This window comes from Mesoplodon densirostris, chromosome 13, assembly GCF_025265405.1.
Source record: "Mesoplodon densirostris isolate mMesDen1 chromosome 13, mMesDen1 primary haplotype, whole genome shotgun sequence".
In the NCBI taxonomy this organism is placed as follows: Eukaryota; Metazoa; Chordata; class Mammalia; order Artiodactyla; family Ziphiidae; genus Mesoplodon; species Mesoplodon densirostris.
In genome coordinates, this window is record NC_082673.1 from 91,750,819 (window position 1) to 91,771,264 (window position 20,446).

The 20,446-nt window shown below is 56.5% G+C and overlaps 2 protein-coding genes across 6 annotated transcripts; both read left to right on the top strand.

The window, feature by feature from the left end:
* The first annotated feature begins 507 nt into the window (after nt 1-507).
* LOC132500648 (transcription initiation factor TFIID subunit 4-like) lies at nt 508-5,796 on the top strand. Its single transcript, XM_060115743.1, has 5 exons — nt 508-617; nt 3,953-4,138; nt 4,353-4,859; nt 5,069-5,205; nt 5,720-5,796. Exons 1-5 carry the CDS (start codon nt 508-510, stop codon nt 5,794-5,796), a joined length of 1,017 nt encoding a protein of 338 aa, XP_059971726.1.
* Nucleotides 5,797-8,191: 2,395 nt separating this feature from the next.
* On the top strand, nt 8,192-19,942 carry ZNF696 (zinc finger protein 696). 5 transcript variants are annotated; one of them, XM_060116420.1, is made up of 4 exons: nt 12,921-13,278; nt 14,267-14,371; nt 17,789-17,963; nt 18,216-19,940. In XM_060116420.1, exon 4 carries the CDS (start codon nt 18,302-18,304, stop codon nt 19,319-19,321), a length of 1,020 nt encoding a protein of 339 aa, XP_059972403.1. In that variant the 5' UTR covers nt 12,921-13,278; nt 14,267-14,371; nt 17,789-17,963; nt 18,216-18,301; the 3' UTR covers nt 19,322-19,940. The 5 variants fall into 5 exon arrangements, with proteins under 5 accessions (XP_059972398.1, XP_059972399.1, XP_059972403.1 ...); XM_060116415.1 differs by lacking the exons at nt 12,921-13,278; nt 17,789-17,963 and adding an exon at nt 8,192-8,387 and having other exon boundaries at nt 18,216-19,942; XM_060116417.1 differs by lacking the exon at nt 17,789-17,963 and having other exon boundaries at nt 18,216-19,941.
* The last annotated feature ends 504 nt before the right edge of the window (nt 19,943-20,446 follow it).

Genomic DNA, 20,446 nt, shown 5'->3' on the forward strand with positions numbered 1-20,446 from the left:
GTTGTCCGGCCCCTCTCCAGCGTATAACTCCGCCTCGCCTCCGCATCCTCTTTCCCAGTGACCCCAATGGAGAGCCCTGTGGTTGGGCTGCCCCCTCTCCAGGCTACACTCCCAGGGCCCCGAAGCCATCAAGCGCTTTGGACTCCCCCACGAGGGTCAGAACACCTCCTTGAGTCGTCTTTGCTGGTGCACTGTGACGCCCTGGAAGACAAGGGACACCCGTCTTCTCCCCAGTCCCCTGTCCCTAATAACACGCGGCTGTTGGGTACTGTGAAGCTTCCACCTTGGGCAGCCAGGCCGCAGAGCGGGCGAGCAGAGCCCCCAGGGCTTTCCGGGGAGCGGCGGCTCAGCCTGTGCTCCAGAAGGGTCATCCTGCAGCCTCAGCACCAAGGCTGGACTCGGATACCTGCACCACAACCGGACTTAGCGGGCAGCCCCAGAGCAGAGCCCTGCGGTCCTCCACACTGTCCTAGACTGTCCTGGAGGTGGCCCGGCAGACCCTCGGTGATGGGACAGGGACAGGGCGGAAGCTCCCAGGCCACTGAGCAGCAGGCGTGCAAGCTAGGAAGGCTGCCCAGAGGAGGCAGCCCCCAGCTGCAGCTCCTCGGTGCCAGGAGGTAAACTCTCAGCAAAGGCTCTGTGTCCTCCCTTGTCGCATGCGGCCTGCCGAGATGGGCTGAATGGCATTTGTGTTTGCTGGCTTGGGACCGGTTTTCTCTCCAGGGTTCCATCTGATGCATTCAGCACTTCCCGGGAACCTGGAACACCCGGCAGGACCCAGATAAGGACTCAGGGCATCTTCTCTGCCTGCTGTGGCTGCCCAGGTTTATCAGTATCTGGCTGCACAGGATGTTACAGTTCTCGACCCCTGACCACTCCTGGGACGTGGGTACAGCCCGGAGTCTCTGCATTGTCCTCCTGCCTCGTGTCAGGCACAGGCATCATGCCCCTCCTCCAGTTGTCCCTCCGCCATTGTCATCCTCCAGTTCCAGCTCTGTGCCCCGGCCTGCTCTGGAGCCTCTATCCAGCCCTGGTTGCGAGTGTCTCTAGCTCAGCGGCCACTGTCCCTTGCCTCCCACTGACCCTGTTATCTCCAACCCCATGGGCTGCTCTCCCTCCCACCCAGGCCCGTGTCCTCGGCTCCAGCCAGCCTCATGCTCTTCCCTGAAGTGACCCACTGGTCTCCGGGAGACCAGGGTTAGGGTCTGCCTGCCCTGATGCCAGCCCAGGCACTTACTGTCCCTCATGGAGCCTGTTTCCTTCTCTGGAAATAGGGACAGCCGTCTGTTGGCACCGCATAGGGTGATTGGGAGGATGGCCATAGAATCCTTTGCACGCCACCAGGCACACAGCAAAAACCCATAAAAGGGGCTCCTGGAAAGGCTCTGTCGACAACCAGGGACAGGTCAGGAACACTGTTAATGGACAGCCTCAGCAGAAAGTCACCGGGGGCCAGGGCCGGCCACGGCGAGTGTAAAAGAACATTGAGGGAGAAGGAGTGAGGCACCGGGAAAGCGGTCCCTGTGCGTTTCAGGGTCCAGGAAGTGGTCACTTGTGTAGGGGCAGTATCTGCTTTCGGCCCTATAGGAGCTTGAGCCCTAAAGAAAGGTGGTCCTGTGAGGAGCCCCCAGGGCCCCGCACAGGGAAGACGGTCCAGGAGCCGACAATCCATCTTGGGCTCTGCGCAGAGTGTGGAGCGGGCTGCGTGTGCCTGTGAGGTGGGAAATAACGACAAAGCTGGGCCTAAATGTGGACACTTTTCAGTTGGATACAAGGGGTTTTATTTTTAATTGAATATAAGCACTGTGGCATGATGGTTAAGAGAATCGACTTTGAGGGCTTCCCTGGTGGCGCAGTGGTTGAGAGTCCGCCTGCCGATGCAGGGGAAACGGGTTCGTGTCCCGGTCTGGGAAGATCCCACATGCCGCGGAGCGGCTGGGCCCGTGAGCCATGGCCGCTGAGCCTGCGCTTCCGGAGCCTGTGCTCCGCAACGGGGGAGGCCACAACAGTGAGAGGCCCGCGTACCACAAAAAAAAAAAAAAAAAGAGAATCGACTTTGAAACTTAAAGCCCAACTCTTAAGTGTAAGGTTGGACAAGTGATTAGTCTCCAAATTTGTTTTCTAATTAGGAAGAAAAAAAAAAGATGTATTAGGGCTCTCCAAAGAAACAGACTCAATTGGAGAGACAGGTAGATAGGTAGGTATTCTTAGGAATTGGCTCACAAGATTACGGAGGCTGAGAAGTTCTGAGACCTGCAGTCAGGATGCTGGAGACTCAGGACCGCTGATGGCATAGTTCCAGTCTGAAAGCCGGCAGGCCCAGGACCAAGAAAAGCCAGGGTTTCAGTCCAAGTCCAAAGGTAGAGTGAGTGACGCCCCAGCTCAGCAGTCAGGCAGGAGGAGCTCCGTGTTCGTCTTCTTGTCCTGCTCCGTCTTTCAGCTGATTGGCTGGGGCCCACCCACGTCAGGGAGAACCGCCTGCTTTACTCAGCATGCTGCCTCAGATGTTGACCTCACTCAGAATAACCTTTGACCAAATATCTGGACACCCTGCGGCCCAGTCCCGTTGACACATACAATTAAGCGTCTCGAGCCAGGATAAGATGGTACTTAATGCCGTAGGGTTGGCCTCATTCCTCCTGATACGGATGTGCTCTCTCCCCGTGGCTCAGAGCAGAGCTCAAAGCAGCCCCAGACCCTTTCGTATCTATTTTAGCCACTAGAAGGGTAAGGGAAGCATCCAGGGAAGGGCTCTGCTGGTTCCTGCTGGGGTCTCATGCCGCTCACTGTCCATCCCTGGGCCAAGGGCTGTAATCAGGGAGATGGGCCCAGAGATTGTCATTCAGCCTGATTCAAGGTCACACCCATGGCTGGCTGCAGGATGCTGGGATGGGCAAACGGAACCATAAGGTCCTCTGCACACGTTTTCAATATCAGTATTGTCCACGCGCTTGTCTTTTCCAGTTGCTATGCAACATTCCATATTGGGCTACCTCAGTATTCCAAGGGTTTCGGACTTTGAGAGACGCCAGATTAATGATGGCCCAGAGATGGAAGCCAAGACGTGGTCTATGGGCTCATCTGCCCTGTGCCGTGTGCCCCAACGCAGGTGGGCAGGAAGGCAGGCTCTCCCAGCATCCAGCTTCGAAGGACATTCACTCTACTTTGTAGCCCAGCTCTGCCACTCACTTCTATGCCACCTGGGCAAGGTCCGTATCCTCTCTAAGCTGCATCGGTAAATTGGCAATAGTGATTCTATTGAATACATCACAAGGTTCCTCTGAGCACTAAATTAGATCATTATGTGAAGAACCAGCAGAGCACAGGCCAGAAGCAGAAGTTAACATCCACTTCCCACCTGGAAAATATACATCCTCCCTCCTGATAGTTTATTACGCTGATTTATTTCCATCCCATTCATTCAGCAAACCCTTTCTGAGCACCTGCTCTGGGCTGTGCGTGTCCCCATCTAGGAGCTGCTTTTCCGCACAGCACGTCTCACCCAGCTCTGTCCTTGGTGTGCAGCACGGCGGTGGCATGTGCACTGCTGCATGGTTAAACAGTCACTGGGGTCACCCAAGTGTGTCAATGGTCAGATCCCCTGACTTTATCTTTTAAACCTAAGGCTGCAGGCTAAATCAGATCTGGCAGGACTTTTCCAACTCCACTAGGGAAAGTGAGACAAACTGTTCTTCAGAGGTCTCTGACAGGGGTCTCTGAGCTGAAGGAGGGGTTATGCCGGACCCAGACCCCTGAGGAATGAGTATCAGAGGCTCCTCCTGGGCGCAGAGCTTGCTGAAAAACACAGATTCCCAGGCCCCACGCCAGGGAAGACAGATTCAATAGGCCTGGGGTGGAGCCAGGGAATCCGGATTTAGTTCTGACACCCCCAGTGATGTTGACAGTGGGCCAGGCTTGGGAACCTCCGGTCTCATCTAGTCCCTCAAAGCAGGTGCATCTGCATAGGCAGCGGTCCGAGCCCCACTCAGACGCCACCTGGAGAGGCACCCGCACTGCCGGGCAGCTCTCCCTCGCGTCAGGATCTGCCCTCCCACCGCCAGCTGATCCCAGCTCTGCCCTCTGGGCCTGTGGTAGCCTGGCTGCACTCACTGGAAGGAAGAAGCCTCAGGATTCGAAGGTAGTGGTCAGGCCAGGGTCCGTCTCCTCCCCGCTGCGGTTCTTTTCTAAGCACTCAGTTCCCTCAGCTGGTCGCAGGGTTTGTGGACTTGCCTTAGCAATGGACGGTAATGTTCTCACCTCAGTCCAAGCCAGCGTGCGTCACTCCTCCCCAGAGCCCTTCCTACGGCCTTCCGGGCCCTACACGCCGGGTCCCCTTGCTCTTTCCCTCCCAGAGGCCCCATCGGCAGTGCAGCGCAGCACTTCGGACAGCTCCGGGGACGCGCGCACGCCTCCGGGCGCAGGTCCACGGCCCAGAGACTCTCCAGGTCCCCCAGAGCCTCTCCCCGGGACTCCTCCCCAGGAGCCCTCCCCCCGGCCGCTCCCCTGGGCGGGTCCCCCCGAGAGGGTCCTCCGAGCTTCCTAGAGCTCCCGGAAGTGCCGGCGGGGCGGGGCTCCCTGTGGGCGCGGCGCGTGCCTCCGGCTCCGGCTCCCACCGGGGCCCAGGGGGTGGTGGGTGAGATACCCCGCGGTGCTGGTCGCTGGGCCCTGCAGCCAGGCCGGCGGGGGACGCGGCGTCGCGCCTGGCTCCCTCCCGCCGTCAGCGCGACCAGCCAGCCGCGCCCCCCGCCGCTCTCGGTACCGTGGCCGGCGGATTCGAGCGCCGGCGCCCGAGCTTCGTCCGTGCGCGAGGAGGGCGCCCCCGGCCTGCTGGGCCCAGGGCCTGGACGGCCACTGGCTAGGTTCCCAAACCATGCTTCTCCCAACTTCTTATTTTAGGGAGTCCGCTGGAAGATTTGAAAATCCCAGGAAAGCCCGGGTTTCCCTTTCAGAGAAACTCATCCTGGAGTGTCCGGGTGGACCTTGCTAAGTCCAGGCCAATGTGCCCTTGGGGAGAGCATCTGGCTCCGGGCACGGCCCCATCTGCACAGCTGGGGTGTGTTTTCCTCAGGACCTCTCCACGGATCAGCACGAAACCTCATCTCACCGATGGCAGCGCTGTCACCCGCTGTGACCTCACCCCCACTCTGCCTGCCGAGGGGACCGGGCCAGGCTCTCCTCTTCCGGAGGCGGGGACCCAGGGACATGGTACTGCCCTCTCGAGCCCCGGTCTTTGTCCCTTGGGCCACAGGTCCTGACCTTGACATCTGTCATTCAGTGTGCAGCCTCCTCGGGCTGTTCCCAGTGCCCTCCCCCCAGCCCTGCTGCCTTGCCACAGGGATCAGCCAGGCTCCAGATCTCAGGGGAAATTGAAGGCTAGTCCTCAAGGAGGACAGGTTTTAACAGAATTCTTTTCTTTTTTTTAAATTTTGTCTTTAAGAGTTTGAGAAAAAATCGTTTGGAATCAGAGAGCACCAAATTGGAAGTGGTTAGGAGTGCTCCCAGATTTCTTTTTAATAGTGTTTTGGGAGTTTGTGTCCTTCTAACAAACACCCTTCCGCTACCTGACCTTGATCCCTGCATAACCCCATCCCAGACAGAGGGCCTAATTTCCTTGTTCCCGCCCCACTGATTTAAATGAGATGGTGCGGCCTTGGCCGAAGTCTCTCCATGCTCTGGTTCAGAGTCCAGTGTCATTTGCTGCCTCCCTTTCTGGTTTCAGACCATGAGGACGGAGTTCAGAGCGAGGAGCAGATTCCGGGGCAGAACCGCACGGTGTCCCGGGGACAAAGGTCCTAAGGCCCGGGCCACAGGGCCAGGGACCTGCCGGGCCGTGCAGAAGCCATCGGGGTTCACAGGGGCGGGCAGGGCTGCCACACAAGGCCTGCACGCACCAGGCGGGTCCCGAGGAAGAGAGGAACCATGACCGCCAGCCTAGTGACGCGCCAGGAAGACCGCGCAGGAGGGATCCCGTGTAGCTGCGACCCCAGCTGGAGGAGCCACTCAGAATCCAGCAGGCGTGGGGAGCCCCAGCGGGCGAACCAGCACTGCACCGGGCCGTGCGCCCCGAGGCCTCCCCGTGAGGGGCCCACGTCCTGGAGCAGTGGCAGCTTCCAAGCAGGGAGAAGCCTCCCCAGTGCCGCAAGTGCGGGAAGGCTTTCCGCCGCAGGTCGGACCTGGTGAAGCACCAGAGGGTCCACACCTGCGAGAAGCCCTACGCGTGCGGCTACTGCGGCAAGGCCTTCGTGCACAGCTCTCACTTCACGCAGCACCTGCGGTTCCACAACAGCGAGAAGCCCCTTGCGTGTCAGCAGTGCGGTCAGGCCTTCAGCCAGAGCTCCAACCTCGTTCAGCACCAGCGGGTCCACACCGGGGAGAAGCCCTACCAGTGCGGCGAGCGCGGCCGTGCCTTCAGGACCCTGTCGGGCTGCTTCTGGCACCAGCGCATCCTCACCAGGGAGAACCCTTTCCGCTGACTGGGACCGCAGGGGTGCACCGGGGCCTGTGCCGCGCCAAGCCGACCTTCCACTGGAGGGCGCTGTGAACACCATGGATGCCTGCCGCGCCCTTCTAGGGGCGCGGGGAGAGCAGCACGCGGACCCTCGCTGAAGCTGGCCCCTGCACCCCAGTTAAGATGCCGGCGCTCGCCCCCTCGCCCGCACCCTCCCCCAACCCTCACCGCCCCAGGGCTGCCCAGTGAAACAAGTGCGAACAGAGTCCCGGTCGCGGGCGGGACAGACGGTCGAAGTAAGGTGGCCACGCCCTTGCTCTTCCTGGGAGACCTGGCGGCTTTGCTGTTGACAGACACGAAGGGAAATGTAGCGCCTGAGCGCCCGTGGTCGCCCTAATGGCAGCCCTGGCCGAGGCCTACACGAGAGCTCAGGCGCTGGGGAAGATTGTGTACAGCCGTCAGACCCACGGGTCTCAGCTAAGCTCCCAACCCAAAACTCTTTAACAGTCACCTGGTCTATCCGCCCCTTGCGGCGCTCCGCCCCTTGCGGCGCTCCGCCCCTTGCGGCGCTCCGCCCCTTGCGGCGCTCCGCCCCTTGCGGCGCTCCGCCCCTTGCGGCGCTCCGCCCCTTGCGGCGCTCCGCCCCTTGCGGCGCTCCGCCCCTTGCGGCGCTCCGCCCCTTGCGGCGCTCCGCCCCTTGCGGCGCTCCGCCCCTTGCGGCGCTCCGCCCCTTGCGGCGCTCCGCCCCTTGCGGCGCTCCGCCCCTTGCGGCGCTCCGCCCCTTGCGGCGCTCCGCGTTCGCTGCCAAGTTACCCGCGTCCATTTCTATGAAAGGGACAAGACTGTTTCAGGTCGGGGGTAAATACCCGCAAATATTACGTTCAAATATTTCGTTTGGGCATATTAATCCTATTTTTAAAATAACCCTTAACGAGCGCCGCGAGGGGCGGAGCGCCGCGAGGGGCGGAGCGCCGCGAGGGGCGGAGCGCCGCGAGGGGCGGAGCGCCGCGAGGGGCGGAGCGCCGCGAGGGGCGGAGCGCCGCGAGGGGCGGAGCGCCGCGAGGGGCGGAGCGCCGCGAGGGGCGGAGCGCCGCGAGGGGCGGAGCGCCGCGAGGGGCGGAGCGCCGTGAGGGGCGGAGCGCCGTGAGGGGCGGAGCGCCGTGAGGGGCGGAGCGCCGTGAGGGGCGGAGCGCCGTGAGGGGCGGAGCGCCGTGAGGGGCGGAGCGCCGTGAGGGGCGGAGCGCCGTGAGGGGCGGAGCGCCGTGAGGGGCGGAGCGCCGTGAGGGGCGGAGCGCCGTGAGGGGCGGAGCGCCGTGAGGGGCGGAGCGCCGTGAGGGGCGGAGCGCCGTGAGGGGCGGAGCGCCGTGAGGGGCGGAGCGCCGTGAGGGGCGGAGCGCCGTGAGGGGCGGAGCGCCGTGAGGGGCGGAGCGCCGTGAGGGGCGGAGCGCCGTGAGGGGCGGAGCGCCGTGAGGGGCGGAGCGCCGTGAGGGGCGGAGCGCCGTGAGGGGCGGAGCGCCGTGAGGGGCGGAGCGCCGTGAGGGGCGGAGCGCCGTGAGGGGCGGAGCGCCGTGAGGGGCGGAGCGCCGTGAGGGGCGGAGCGCCGTGAGGGGCGGAGCGCCGTGAGGGGCGGAGCGCCGTGAGGGGCGGAGCGCCGTGAGGGGCGGAGCGCCGTGAGGGGCGGAGCGCCGTGAGGGGCGGAGCGCCGTGAGGGGCGGAGCGCCGTGAGGGGCGGAGCGCCGTGAGGGGCGGAGCGCCGTGAGGGGCGGCCCTGATCCTGATAGAGCAGTTGACTGTTAAAGAGTTTTGCGTTGGGAGCTTAGCTGAGACTAGTGGGTCTTTTCTGGTTATGGGGCTGTGAGAAGAGGCTAGAACACAGGCCCGGACATGGATAACGTTCGTGGGAAGTGGCCGCAGTGGCGCTCCGGATGCCTGCGCTCAGGTGAGGCCCCTGGACTGCCCGGTGGCTTGTGGGAGCCAGTGGTCAGGAGCGGAAGTCGGGCTGGCGTTTTCGGAGTGTTGCATTTGCTAAGAGTAGCCCTCACGATAGTGGAGGTTTTCCCTTGTGATGCGTCGGCAAGCTTGTTTATAGTTTTTAGATCATCTTTTTCTTTTTTAATATTTATTTATTTAGTTAGTTATTCAGCTGCGCCGTGTCTTAGTTGCAGCACACGGGTTCTTAGTTGCCTCGTGGGGGATCTGCACGAGAGATCTTTAGTTGCGGCTTTCAGGCTCTCAGTTGCGTCATGCAGGATCTAGTTCCCTGACCAAAGATCGAGCCCAGGCCCCCTGCACTGGGAGTGTGGAGTCTTAACGACTGGATTACCTCGGAAGTCCCTAGATCATCTTTTTAAGATGTTTTCATTTTTATGTGTGCTTTATGATTTTTATAATTTTTACAAATAAATGCAGTGCGTGGTGGGTATGTACTCAGCGTTTACTGATGCCTCTGCGGTGAAAAGCCTCAACACAGGGTGGGCTGGCAGGAGACTGGTGCGGGGAGCCCCGTTTGGGCGGGATTGCGGGAGAGGCTCCAGAGGGTCCCCGGGGATGGCGGGGAGTCCAGAGGTGGGAAGGTTGCGAGTTGCAGGTTGCAGGTACTGAGAAGGCTCAGGGCTACTCCGGCTTCAGCTCTTGCGTTCTGAAGCTGGTTTTGGTCCCAAAGAGAAAACTGTTTAGGCTGTTGATGGGGGTCCAGACTACCTGGTTCCTCCCCTCCTGGCCCTGCTGCTGCCGCCCAGCCGCCCGCTGGAAGGCCTGTCCACTGTGCTCAGCCCTTCATCTCTCCCCCTACGTCGTGGCAGGACTGTAGGCCCCAGCTGCTCTGGGCAGTAAAAGGGAACTGGGAAGACCCAGTGGGCTTCGTCCACCTTTCTGTCCTGCACCCGCAGCAACCAGCAGCAGCATTCCAGTGGCGCCTGTTTTGTTGGCCCTGGATGGAGGAAGACGGGCAGAGCAGAGCCGCTGACCAGTGGTGAACAGGGACCTCTGGCTTCCAGCGGGGAGATTCAGTGCCCATCTGTCAGCACAGCACAGTCAGGCTTGACTGAGTGAGGTGTGGTGCTTGCCTTCTCCATGTGCCAGCTCCTTCTTCTGGAAACACAGTCTCTCTCTGGGGGTTGATATCAGAAGAGGTGATGAACACAGTGCAGGGCTGTTCAAGGAGAGTGTGCCTGGGCGCAGGCAGACTGAGTGGTATCCCCCTGGGGCTGTGAGTGGACGGACAGACCACATGCGCGCTTGGGGCCTCAGGCTAGCCTGAGTTCAGCCCTCCCCACCTCGTGCCGGCCCAGCCCTGGCACCACTGAAGTCCGTCCGGCCCTCTGGGCACCGGCCAGCTCTCCGGTGCCCAGGGCCTGGGCCTGGAAGCTGAGTGGTCCCACTACCCATGAACAAAGCCAGCGACAGAAACCCCTCAGCACTGGCTCAGGCAGCAGGCGGGATTAAGGAGCTGCTTCAGGACCCCCAGGAATCTGGATTTTCTGGCCCCTCCCTGCCTCTCACCTCTGCAGGCCCCGTGTGGCCTCGGGCTCCAACCGCTGACCGGCCTTCCCTAGGTCTGACACCATCTCAGCCCGGGCTGCAGAGTACAGAGCTCCTGGAGAAGCGGGTGGTGGGGGTTCCAGAATGACCTAGAGGAAGAGAGGGAGAGGACCGCTCCCCAGAAGGAAGGGTCCCGAGCAGAAGCAAGCCACGGGCCCCCAGGTGCACCCCTGACCCTGTCGGAAAAGAAAAGCCGGTGCGTGTCCCATGAGGAAGCCGTCGTTGTAGCCTTTGAACAAGAAAGCTCCCTCTGGGCACCTGGTTGTAGAAGCGACACATGCGTGATAGGAAACTGGGACACGTGGGAACATCTGGAGAAGAAAACCATTCGCCACCCGCATCCGGGGGTGTGGCTGTCGGCCTCACCTGCACCATCGGAAAACAAACTCAGTATGCAGTTTATGATCTGCTTTGGGGCTTAAAAACAAAACAGGCTTTCTCCGTGTTTTACAAGATCATCAATGACTGCTGTTTGTCAAGATTTCACGTTTTGGAATTTAAGAAAAAAAAATGTCATGAAGAACATAGGGGTAAGACAGGAATAAAGACACAGACCTACTAGAGCATGGACTTGAGGATATGGGGAGGGGGAAGGGTAAGCTGTGACAAAGTGAAAGAGCGGCATGGACATATATACACTACCAAACGTAAGGTAGATAGCTAGTGGGAAGCAGCCGCATAGCACAGGGAGATCAGCTCGGTTCTTTGTGACCGCCTGGAGGGGTGGGATAGGGAGGGTGGGAGGGAGACGCAAAAGGGAGGGGATATGGGAACATATGTATATGTATAACTGATTAAATTTGTAAAATAAAATTTAAAAAAATCTAAAAAAAAAAAAAAGAAGATTTCACGTTTTGATAAAACTTTTGACAAAGCCCATTTTCCCTATTATATAAACAGAATATATCGTAGAAAATTTGGGAAATGGGGAAAAGTAGAAAGAAATCACACTAGTTCACACCACATGGCAGAAATGTACCTTTTAATTTTTTTATATCTATACAAATTCTTTCTTCCCCGAATCTTTTTAGAATGGATTGCATCCATTATGTCTCTTGGCTCCATAACCCTTTAGTGTGTATTTCCTATATTCAACGATATTCTCTTACAAAACCACAGTGTAGGTACCAAATCCAGGTAATTGGACATTGATACAATGCTCAACAAAGCAAGCCTTCTCATTGTGCTCGTGGCATTTTCCCTCCAACCCAGCATCCATTCTGGGATCCTAGCCTGCCTGTGGTCACTGTGTCTCCTGAGGAATCTATAGTGTGGAGCAGTTCCTCCACCTTTCTTTTCTCCCGAGATGGTTTATTAGTTGCAAGGGGAAAATGGTGCCCACACGGTCAAAAAACCAGAGGCCACTGACCGTGTGATCAAAATGGTCACTAGCCAGTGAAGAGCCCATGGACACCATGTCCCTCCACGTGACGCCCTGAGGACACGTGGTTGCAGGCTGGAGAGGTGCGACCTGTGTCCAGTGATGCGGAAAGGGAAGGGACTGGGCAAAGCTCAGAGGGAGGCGGGAACAAGCCTGGCGTGTTCAGGGAGCCGTGACTGGTTTCACAGTTGGGGGAGCTGGAGGAAGAGGCGACACTGGACAGGTGGGTGGAAGCTGATGGAGGTAAGGCCTGCTGCTATCCGGGCACTGGGCCACCATCGAAGGCCCAGCCCAGCTGTGAGGGTGCCAGTCTCCACCTGTGCTTCTGTCTGGGCTCAGAACCCGGGGTGGGTGCCAGAGCAGCACACTTCTGTAGAAGGAGAATCTTGCGGAGGGACAATGTCAGGGAGCAGGGGCTCATTTCAAGGGCTCTCTGGGCTGTGGGGTTTCTGGAAGCAGGTTAGAATGAGGTGGCTGAGGAGAGACCACAGGAGTCACCTACAGGAAAGTGCCCAGAGCACGGAGAGACCACTCAGTGATGGGCTGGGGACAGGACGTTCGTCGTCTAAGCCCCACGACACGTGTCTAAGGCAGACGCTGTGAAGGTTTCTCAGCTGGGAGTAAACACAAGAGCATCCACTCGGCAGAGGACCCGAAGGCCGCCGTTCCTGCGGGAAGCCTGCAGCCCCGCGTCACGTGTGGAGCCCAGAGAACTCCCGCCCTCGGGAACTGAATCCTGCCCGTAGCCACGTGAGACCCCAGGGGAGACCCCAGTCGTGGCCAACACCTTGCCTGCAGCCTAGGGGAGACTCCAGCCCAGGACCGGCCAGGCTGTGCCCGGAGTCGTGCAACACAAGAAGCCATGAGATCATAAACGCATGATGCTTCAAGCCCTTAAGTGTGTGGTCATTGAAAACCAGCGGTGAGGGAAACCCGGAGAATGTGGCGCGGCGGCCCGACGCGCGGGAGGAAGGGGATTTCTGCGCTGCCCCTGGCTTAGGAGGGGAATCCATCTGCAGAGGACCAGCCGCTGTGAGGCTCTGGCGCCCAGGCCGGGCAGGCTCGGCGCGCCCTCCCCTCGGCGGATCTTCTCCATGGGGAAGCGGTCCCTGCAGTTCTGCCTGCTTCTTCCCCCGGGGTGCTCCCCACTTTCTCCACGAGCGCTGACTTCATCCGTCCGTGCATTCGCTCATTCCGCAGTCAGCAAGGTCACCTAACCCGGCTTACTCCCCGGACCTCAGGCCTGGACCTGGTGGAGGCCTCGCGGCCCGGGTCGGGAGCCCGGGAGGCGTCCCAGAAGTGCGGGGAGTGAAGCCCTGCAGGGGCGGGAGCGGTCGGTGTGAAGGTGGCCGGACAGCAACCGAGGGTCTTGCACGCGAAGCTAGGGAATCCGCGCATAACTCGCGAAGGCAGGCCCACGCCCCCCCGCGGCCTCCAGGGCAGCTGAGTGCAGGTCCTCCGGCGCCCTAGAACGTCACCGGAAGTGCCCGAGCCGCCCGGGAGAGGGAGGCGGCGCTTCCGGCGGGCGGCGGGGTCTCCGGGTAAGTGGCGGCGGACCTGGGCTTGGGCAGGGGGTGTGGAGGCTGGGCCGCGCCCGCGAGGGAAACAGAAATATGGGCGCAAGGATGGGCCGTCCCTACGGGGCACGGGGCCCTTGTCTGTCCTGGGCCCTCCCTGCGAAAGGGCTCACATCCGGGAGGAGAGCGGAAGCGGGGGGCGGCCCTACTCCCGCCGCTGTGACGGCCCCGGGGACAGCCTTCCCCGCCCATTGTGACGACCAGTGTGAAGGCCCCGGGACAGCCTCAGACAGTTCCCTGAAGTGAAATCACAGTTTAATTTTAAGGCCTTTGTAAATCATCGAATTACCCGCCGTCCAGTGCACTTTTTCTTCTTCCAGCGGTGTATGAAGGTGCCTGTTTCCCATAATTGTCTATATGCTCATAAGGTGCCACTGTTTTTAAGCCTTTTTTTTTTTTTTAATATTTTACTTATTTTAGGCTGCGTCGGGTCTCAGTTGTGGCTTGGGGGAATTTCCGCTGAGGCACGCGGGCTCCTCGTTGTGGCACCTGGGCTTTCCTAGTTGCGGGCGCATGGGCTCCAGAGTGCATGGCTCTGTAGTTGTGGCGTTCGGGCTTAGCTGCTCCGTGGCGTGTGGGATCTTAGTTCCCCGATCAGGGATGGAACCCGTGTCCCCTGCACTGGAAGGCGGTTTCTTTACCACTGGACCACCAGGGAGGTCCCAGCTACTTGTTTATTTTCTTCTGCTGGTTACCTGTTCATAACTTTTACTAGTTTTTCGTGCTTTTTCACGAATATATAGTGGGTTTTTAGATATTGAGGATATTAATCTTTGTGTTGCAAATATCCCTCCCGTTTTTGTTTTTTTGTTTGTTTTTGACAGTAAATATCCTTGTGTAGTTAAATCTGTCACACTTTACCTTTGGTGGCAAGCTTAGCAAAAGCATTCCTCAATCCAAAATTGTGCCATTCAGATCGTCACTTTTTTGGTATTTATATTCAGATCTTTTGTCATTATCAAGAAAAAATATAAATTCATAGAAATTTGTCCAGACATCCGAGGACTGACTAAAGGTGCTGGTTGGTTCCTGGTGGAGCTGAGACCACAGCGGGCAGGTAACAGGTGCTGCCGCATCTGTTTCTGCTCCTAATCTGCTGGGGGGCAGGGGTGGGGGAGCCAGCATGGCCTAGACACTTCCCAGAGCGTGCCCCGTGGAGCACTAGTTTCTGGGATGTCTGCTTATTCAGACCTTGATTTATAGTGAGGCGGCTCCTTCAGGGCCCTCTGGGCAGGCTCTGACCCTCCCTTCTCTGAAGGTACTCTGACCTCACCCCCACTCTCCCTGTCATTTTCTCCCCTTTCTTTCTCTTTCTTCCAGGCAGGTGTCCCACTACTGGTGTTTCTGCAGAAAGCAGCAGGCAGAGCCCCAGCCTGGGTCCACAGAACGCCACAGAGAGGGCTACCCTGATGGACACATGCACAGGTGAGGGAGGCAGCCAGGGACGTGGGGACAGCTTAGGAATCGGGGCTCCCAAGTCCATCTGCCTGGCTGCTACTCTGGAGGTGTTACTAGGCTTGGGCAGCTTCTAACCATCACAGCTCCCCACCTCCATGCCTGCTGTGCTCCCTCAGCCCCTCCCTCCTTTGCTCTCCTGGACACACACTACACCCTGTTCTCTCTCTCTCTCTGGTCCCCCCACCTGGAGTCCTCTGAGAACAAGAATTTTATTTTTTAAATTATAGTTGATTTACAATGTTGTGTTACTTTCAGGTGTACAGCAAAGTGATTCAGTTATACGTGCATGTTCTTTTTTGTGTTCTTTTCCATTATAGGTTATTACAAGATAATGAATATAGTTCCATGTGCTATACAGTAGGACCTTGTTGTTTACCTATTTTAAATATAGCAGTGCGTAGCTGCTGATCCCAAACTCCTAATTTATGCCTCCCTCCGCTCCCTTTCCCCTTTGGTAAACATAACTTTGTTTTCTGTGTGAGTCTGTTTCTGTTTTGTAGATAAGTTCATTTGTATCATTTTTAAATTTTATTTATTTATTTTTTTGCGGTCCGCGGGCCTCACTGTTGTGGCCTCTCCCGTTGTGGAGCACAGGCTCCGGACGCGCAGGCTCAGCAGCCATGGCTCACGGGCCCAGCCACTCCGCGGCATGTGGGATCTTCCCGGACCGGGGCACGAACCCGTGTCCCCTGCATCGGCAGGCGGACTCTCAACCACTGTGCCACCAGGGAAGCCCCACTTTTTTAATTTTTTAATTTATTTTATTTTTAAAATTATTTTGGCTGCATTGGGTCTTCATTGCTGTGCGCAGGCTTTGCTCTGGTTGCGGCAAGCAGGGGCTACTCTTCATTGCAGTGTGTGGGCTTCTCATTGCAGTGGCTTCTCTGTTTCGGAGCACGGGCTCCAGGCACGCAGGCTTCAATAGTTGTGGCACTTGGGGGGCTCAGTAGTTGTGGCTCGTGGGCTCTAGAGCACAGGCTCTAGTTGTGGCACACGGGCTTAGTTGCTCCACGGCAGATGGGATCTTCCCAGACTAGGGCTCAAACTCGTGTCCCCTGCGTTGGCAGGCGGATTCTTAACCACTGTGCCAGCAGGGAAGCCCCTGTATCATTTTTTTAGATTCCACATGTAAGTGATATCATACGATATTTGTCTTTGTCTGACTTCACTTAATACGATAATCTGTTGTTGCATGTTGCTGCAAATGGTATTATTTCATTCCTTTTATGGCTCAGTAGTATTCCATTTTATATATATATATACACCATATCCATTCATCTACTGATGGACATTTAGGTTGCTTCTGTGTCTTGGCTATTGTGAATAGTGCTGCTATGAACACTGGGGTGCATGTATCCTTTCGAATTAGAGTTTTTTCCGGATATATGCCCAGGAGTGGGATTGCTGGGTCATACGGTAGTTCTGTTTTTAGTTTTTTAAGGAGCCTCCATACTGTTTTCCATAGTGGCTGCACCAATTTACATCCCCATAAACAGTGTAGGAGGGTTCCCTTTTCTCTACACCCTCTCCAGCGTTTATTATTTGCAGACTTTTTGGTGACGGTCATTTTGACCAGTGTGAGGTGGTAGCTTTGATTTGCGTTTCTCTAATAATTAGCAATGTTGAGCATCTTTTCATGTGCCTGTTGGCCACCTGTATGTCTTTGGAAAAATGTCTGTTTAGGTCTTCTGCCCATTTTTTTTGATTGAGTTGTTTTGTTATTGAGTTGGATAAGCTGTTTGTGTATTTTGAAAATTAAGCCCTTGTCAGTTGCAATGTTTGTGAATATTTTCTCCCATTCCATAGGTTGTCTTTTTGTTTTGTTTATGGTTTCCTTTGCTGTGCAAAAGGTTTTAAGTTTGATTAGGTCCCATTTGTTTATTTTTGCTTTTATTTCTTTTGCTTTGGGAGACTGACCTAAGAAAACATTGCTACAATTTATGTCACAGAATGTTTTGCCTATGTTATCTTCTAGGAGTTTTATGGTGTGCTGTCTTACGTTTAAGTCTTTAAGCCATTTTGAATTTATTTTTGTGTATAGTGTGAGGGAGTGTTCTAACTTCATTGATTTACATATGGCTCTCCAGCTTTCCCAGGACCACCTGCTGAAGGGACTGTCTTTTCACCATGATATATTCTTGCCTCCTTTGTCTAAGATTGACCATAGGTGTGTGGGTTTATTTCTGGGCGCTCTGTTCTGTTCCATTGATCCATATGTCTGTTTTTGTGCAAACACCATGCTGGGTTTTTTTTAATTTTATGTATTTTTTGGTACAGCAGGTTCTTATTAGTCATCCATTTTATACACATCAGTGTATACACGTCAATCCCAATCTCCCAATTCATCCCACAACCCTCCACGCAACCCCCACCACCACTTTCCCCCCCTTGGGTCCATACGTTTGTTCTCTACATCTGTGTCTGTATTTCTGCCCTGCAAACCGGTTCATCTGTACCATTTTTCTAGGTTCCACATATGAGAGTTAATGTACAGCAGTGTCAACTGGCCTAGGCTCAGGGTTGGTGACCAGGAAGTGTGTGGTGGATGACAGTCTGGCTGGCCACCTCCCTCTCGGGCTCCAGGCCCCTCTGTTCTCATGAAGATTTCAGGCCACATTTGGGGGAGGGCTCGTATTCAGTTGCCTGTTGTTGCTGTTGTTGAATTGTCACGTGACCTGTGCTAACAACTAGGCCGTCTTCCCTTGGCAAAGATACGTGCCATTTCAAGCTTTTCCCCACCATACTCTACCCTAAGGTTCTGGTTCAGCAGTGGGAGCCTGGGGAGGACATGACCGTGGCTCCCACACCTGCACCTGCTCTCCCAGGAAGTCACGGAGCCCCTGTGTCAGGTGGTTCAGCCACCCTGTGTCCCTGCACATCATCCCTCGGGGTGTGAGTCGGGGATGACCCAGAGGTGTAGCCATGGAGCCACCCTTTGGGCCCAGTCCTTCCAGGCCACCGTCTCCCTCCCCTGTCTGACCCTACTCCTGACCAGATCCGGCCCAGACAGCACTCTTCAGTCTCACAATTTGGGGCTAAATTTTAGCAAATGCCACCATACACAGACTGTGTAGGAAAATGGGTTACTAAAAACACCCCATTCAGAAAAGGAATAAAGAGAAAGCACCCTGTCTGGGTTGCTGGCCTGAGCATATACTACGAGATGTATGGCCTGAAGGGAGGTGAGGCTGAGGGCTGGGTCCCAGTGTCAGAGTGGTGACCAGCATCTGTGCCAGGGGACTGAGCTTCTTGGTCAGGACGTCTGGCAGCCCAGGTTCTGCCTTCTGGGAAGACTTCTGGGCACTTTGGGCTGGAGGTGCGTCTCCTGGGGGTGGCCTGTGCATTCCAGGATGTTGAGCAACCTCCCTGGCTCTTACCCACTAGGTGCCAGGAGCGCCCCCTCCCCACTGTGACACCGGAAGTGTTTTCAGATGTGGCCACACGTACCTGCTTTGCTGCCAACCGCTTCTCTCTGCATTCCAGGCCATGAGGCCGTACCAGGGTGTCACCAGAGCCTGGGGGTCTGTCTCCCCTGACTCGTGAGACCAGGCAGACTGAGGTTAGAGGCTTGGGCCTTTTCTGGAGTCACAGGGAAGCCTGCTGATAAGCTCTCCCCCAGTCCCTTGTCCATTCCTGTGACCACAGGTGTTAGAAGTCGGGGAGGAGAGCTGGGCAGGAGGAGGACAGGCGGGATAATGGGTGTCTGCTGCCCACTGGCGTCTTACTGTTCCCTGTCATCACGTGGCTCTCCCGTGCATCTGTGTGTCGTTAGCAGAGTTCTAAGTTGTGCATCTCTGCCCCTCTTTTCCAGCTTTCCTAGCACAGGCACCGAGTGGCAGCCCGGCTTCCTGCGACGCTGCTTCGGTGGCTGAGCAAGGGGCTCAGAGCCCAGGGCTGATGCCACGGCAAGCAACCTTAGAAGAAGGGAGGCGCCGTGGACAGGCTGTGCCAGGACTGTTACGGGGGCCTCCCCGGGCACTGCGGTTTCCAGACCCTTGTGGGAATGAGGAAGCTGGAGAGAGGCCCAGAGGTTCCCCTCGGGGACCAGTTGTTTATGAGGAAACTGGAGGGCAGAATGGCCATGAGGACAGTGTGTCTGGGTCAGAGATCACCCTGAATACAGCCTCCACGGCCGACAGGAGAGGCCACTGGAAAGGACGGCCTTACCGATGCAGCACCTGCGACAGGAGCTTCAAATGCTATTCAGATGTGGTGAAACACCAGAGCATTCACTCTGGGGAGAAACCCTACGAGTGCAGCGACTGTGGGAAGGCCTTCATCCACAGCTCCCACGTCGTCAGGCACCAGCGCATTCACAATGGGGAGAAGCCTTACATTTGTAAGGAGTGTGGGAAAGCCTTCAGCCAGAGCTTCAACCTCATTAGACACCAGAGGATCCACACGGGAGAGAAGCCCTACGAATGTGCTGAGTGTGGCAGGTCCTTCAGTCAGAGGTCAGATGCCATTAAGCACCAGAGAATTCACACTGGCGAGCGGCTGTATGAGTGCAGCGAGTGCGGGAAAACCTTCATCCACAGCTCAAACGTTGTCCGGCACCAGAGAATTCACCACGGAGAGAATCCTTACGAATGCAAAGAGTGTGGGAAAGCCTTCAGCCAGAGCTCCAACCTCATTCAGCACCAGCGGGTCCACACTGGGGAGAAGCCCTACGCCTGCCAGGAGTGCGGGCGCGCCTTCAGCCGCAGCTCCTTCCTCAGCGAGCACCGGCGCATCCACACCGGGGAGAAGCCCTACGAGTGCGGCGAGTGCGGCCGCGCCTTCAGGGCCCTGTCGGGCTTCTTCCGGCACCAGAGGATCCACACTGGGGAGAAGCCTTTCCGCTGCGCCAGGTGTGGCAGGGCCTTCCGCCTGAGCTTTCATCTTATCCAGCACCAGCGAGTTCATGGCACGGAGTGAGCCTGTTGGGGGGTGAACGTGGAGTGGAAAATGGAGTAAATAAGATTGGAGTGTGGGTACAGCGCCCTTCACTTTTTGTCCACGCCCCCAGCTTTGTGTACTTCGCCCCACAGGAAGAGGGTAAAACTGCCTTGCTGGTCTCCAAGCCTGCCCGTGGAGGCCTGCAGTTTGTCGACCACCGCCTTGCCAGGAGCACTGGAAAGGAAAGAGGAGCCTCAGGGAAGGAGACGTGATGGCGACGTGTGCCTCGGAAGTTAAGTTATTTCATTTTCACAGCACTGGGTTTTTTCCTGAAGTATAATTTACATACAGTGGAACGCACAGATCTTAAGTGTTTGGTTTTATGAGTTTCAACGAGTACAATGTGCTTTGACCTTTACGACCACCACACTCTCAAGATGTAGACTATTTCCATCACCCCAGAAAGTCTCCTCATGCCCCTTCAAGTCAGCCCCTCATCCTGAGAGGCAGCCAGTGATCTCGTTTCTGTCACTATAGTTTTGCTTGTTCTAGAATGTTATATAAATAGTGATATAATTTATACTCTTCTGTCTTTTTCCCTTTGCTTAATGTTTTTGGATGTTTATCCATGTATCAGTAGGTTTTGGGGGTTCTTTTGTGTGTTTTTTTCAGTTTCATAGCTCTTTTGAAAAGTCAAGAATCACTTTCTACCCTGTATCAAAGCTATATGCTTATGTCTGTGTCTTTCTATCAAAGTATGAGCCCCTGTAGCTAGAATTATTTTAGTACAGCCCCAGATACAGGATGTGCACTCCACAAAAAAGTAAGTACATGAAATAGGCAGGGGAGTTTATGAAAGATAGATAGGCATAGAGGAGAGACCATAGGCTTGGCCGGAAGGAGGAGGTACTGATTCACTTGTTGTCATGCCATTTTAGAGTATACAGAACTCTTCTCAGGCTCAGGAAGGTAGTATGAGATAAAGCAAGTTTAAGATGTTTGTACTTCGAACAGACATTTCCTAAGCACTTAGCTGTCCAGGCTCTATGCCACTGTTGTAGGAAACACAAAGCCACTGTGATGGCTGCATTCAAGGACTTTGTAGTTAAAAGTCCAATAACAGAAGTATATAGAGGGAACTAGTGACACAGGAGGGCAGTAAAC

What these genes read in the sequence shown, in the direction of transcription:
- LOC132500648 (XM_060115743.1), top strand. Translation starts at nt 508, where the DNA reads ATGGGACAGGGACAGGGCGGAAGCTCCCAGGCCACTGAGCAGCAGGCG. An exon ending in AGAAGCCTCAGGATTCGAAG is followed by an intron (nt 4,139 to 4,352) that starts GTAGTGGTCAGG and finishes TTTCCCTCCCAG; the next exon opens with AGGCCCCATCGGCAGTGCAG. An exon ending in CCTGGACGGCCACTGGCTAG is followed by an intron (nt 4,860 to 5,068) that starts GTTCCCAAACCA and finishes TGTTTTCCTCAG; the next exon opens with GACCTCTCCACGGATCAGCA.
- ZNF696 (XM_060116415.1), top strand. Translation starts at nt 8,333, where the DNA reads ATGGATAACGTTCGTGGGAAGTGGCCGCAGTGGCGCTCCGGATGCCTG. An exon ending in CTCCGGATGCCTGCGCTCAG is followed by an intron (nt 8,388 to 14,266) that starts GTGAGGCCCCTG and finishes TCTTTCTTCCAG; the next exon opens with GCAGGTGTCCCACTACTGGT. An exon ending in CCTGATGGACACATGCACAG is followed by an intron (nt 14,372 to 18,215) that starts GTGAGGGAGGCA and finishes CCTCTTTTCCAG; the next exon opens with CTTTCCTAGCACAGGCACCG.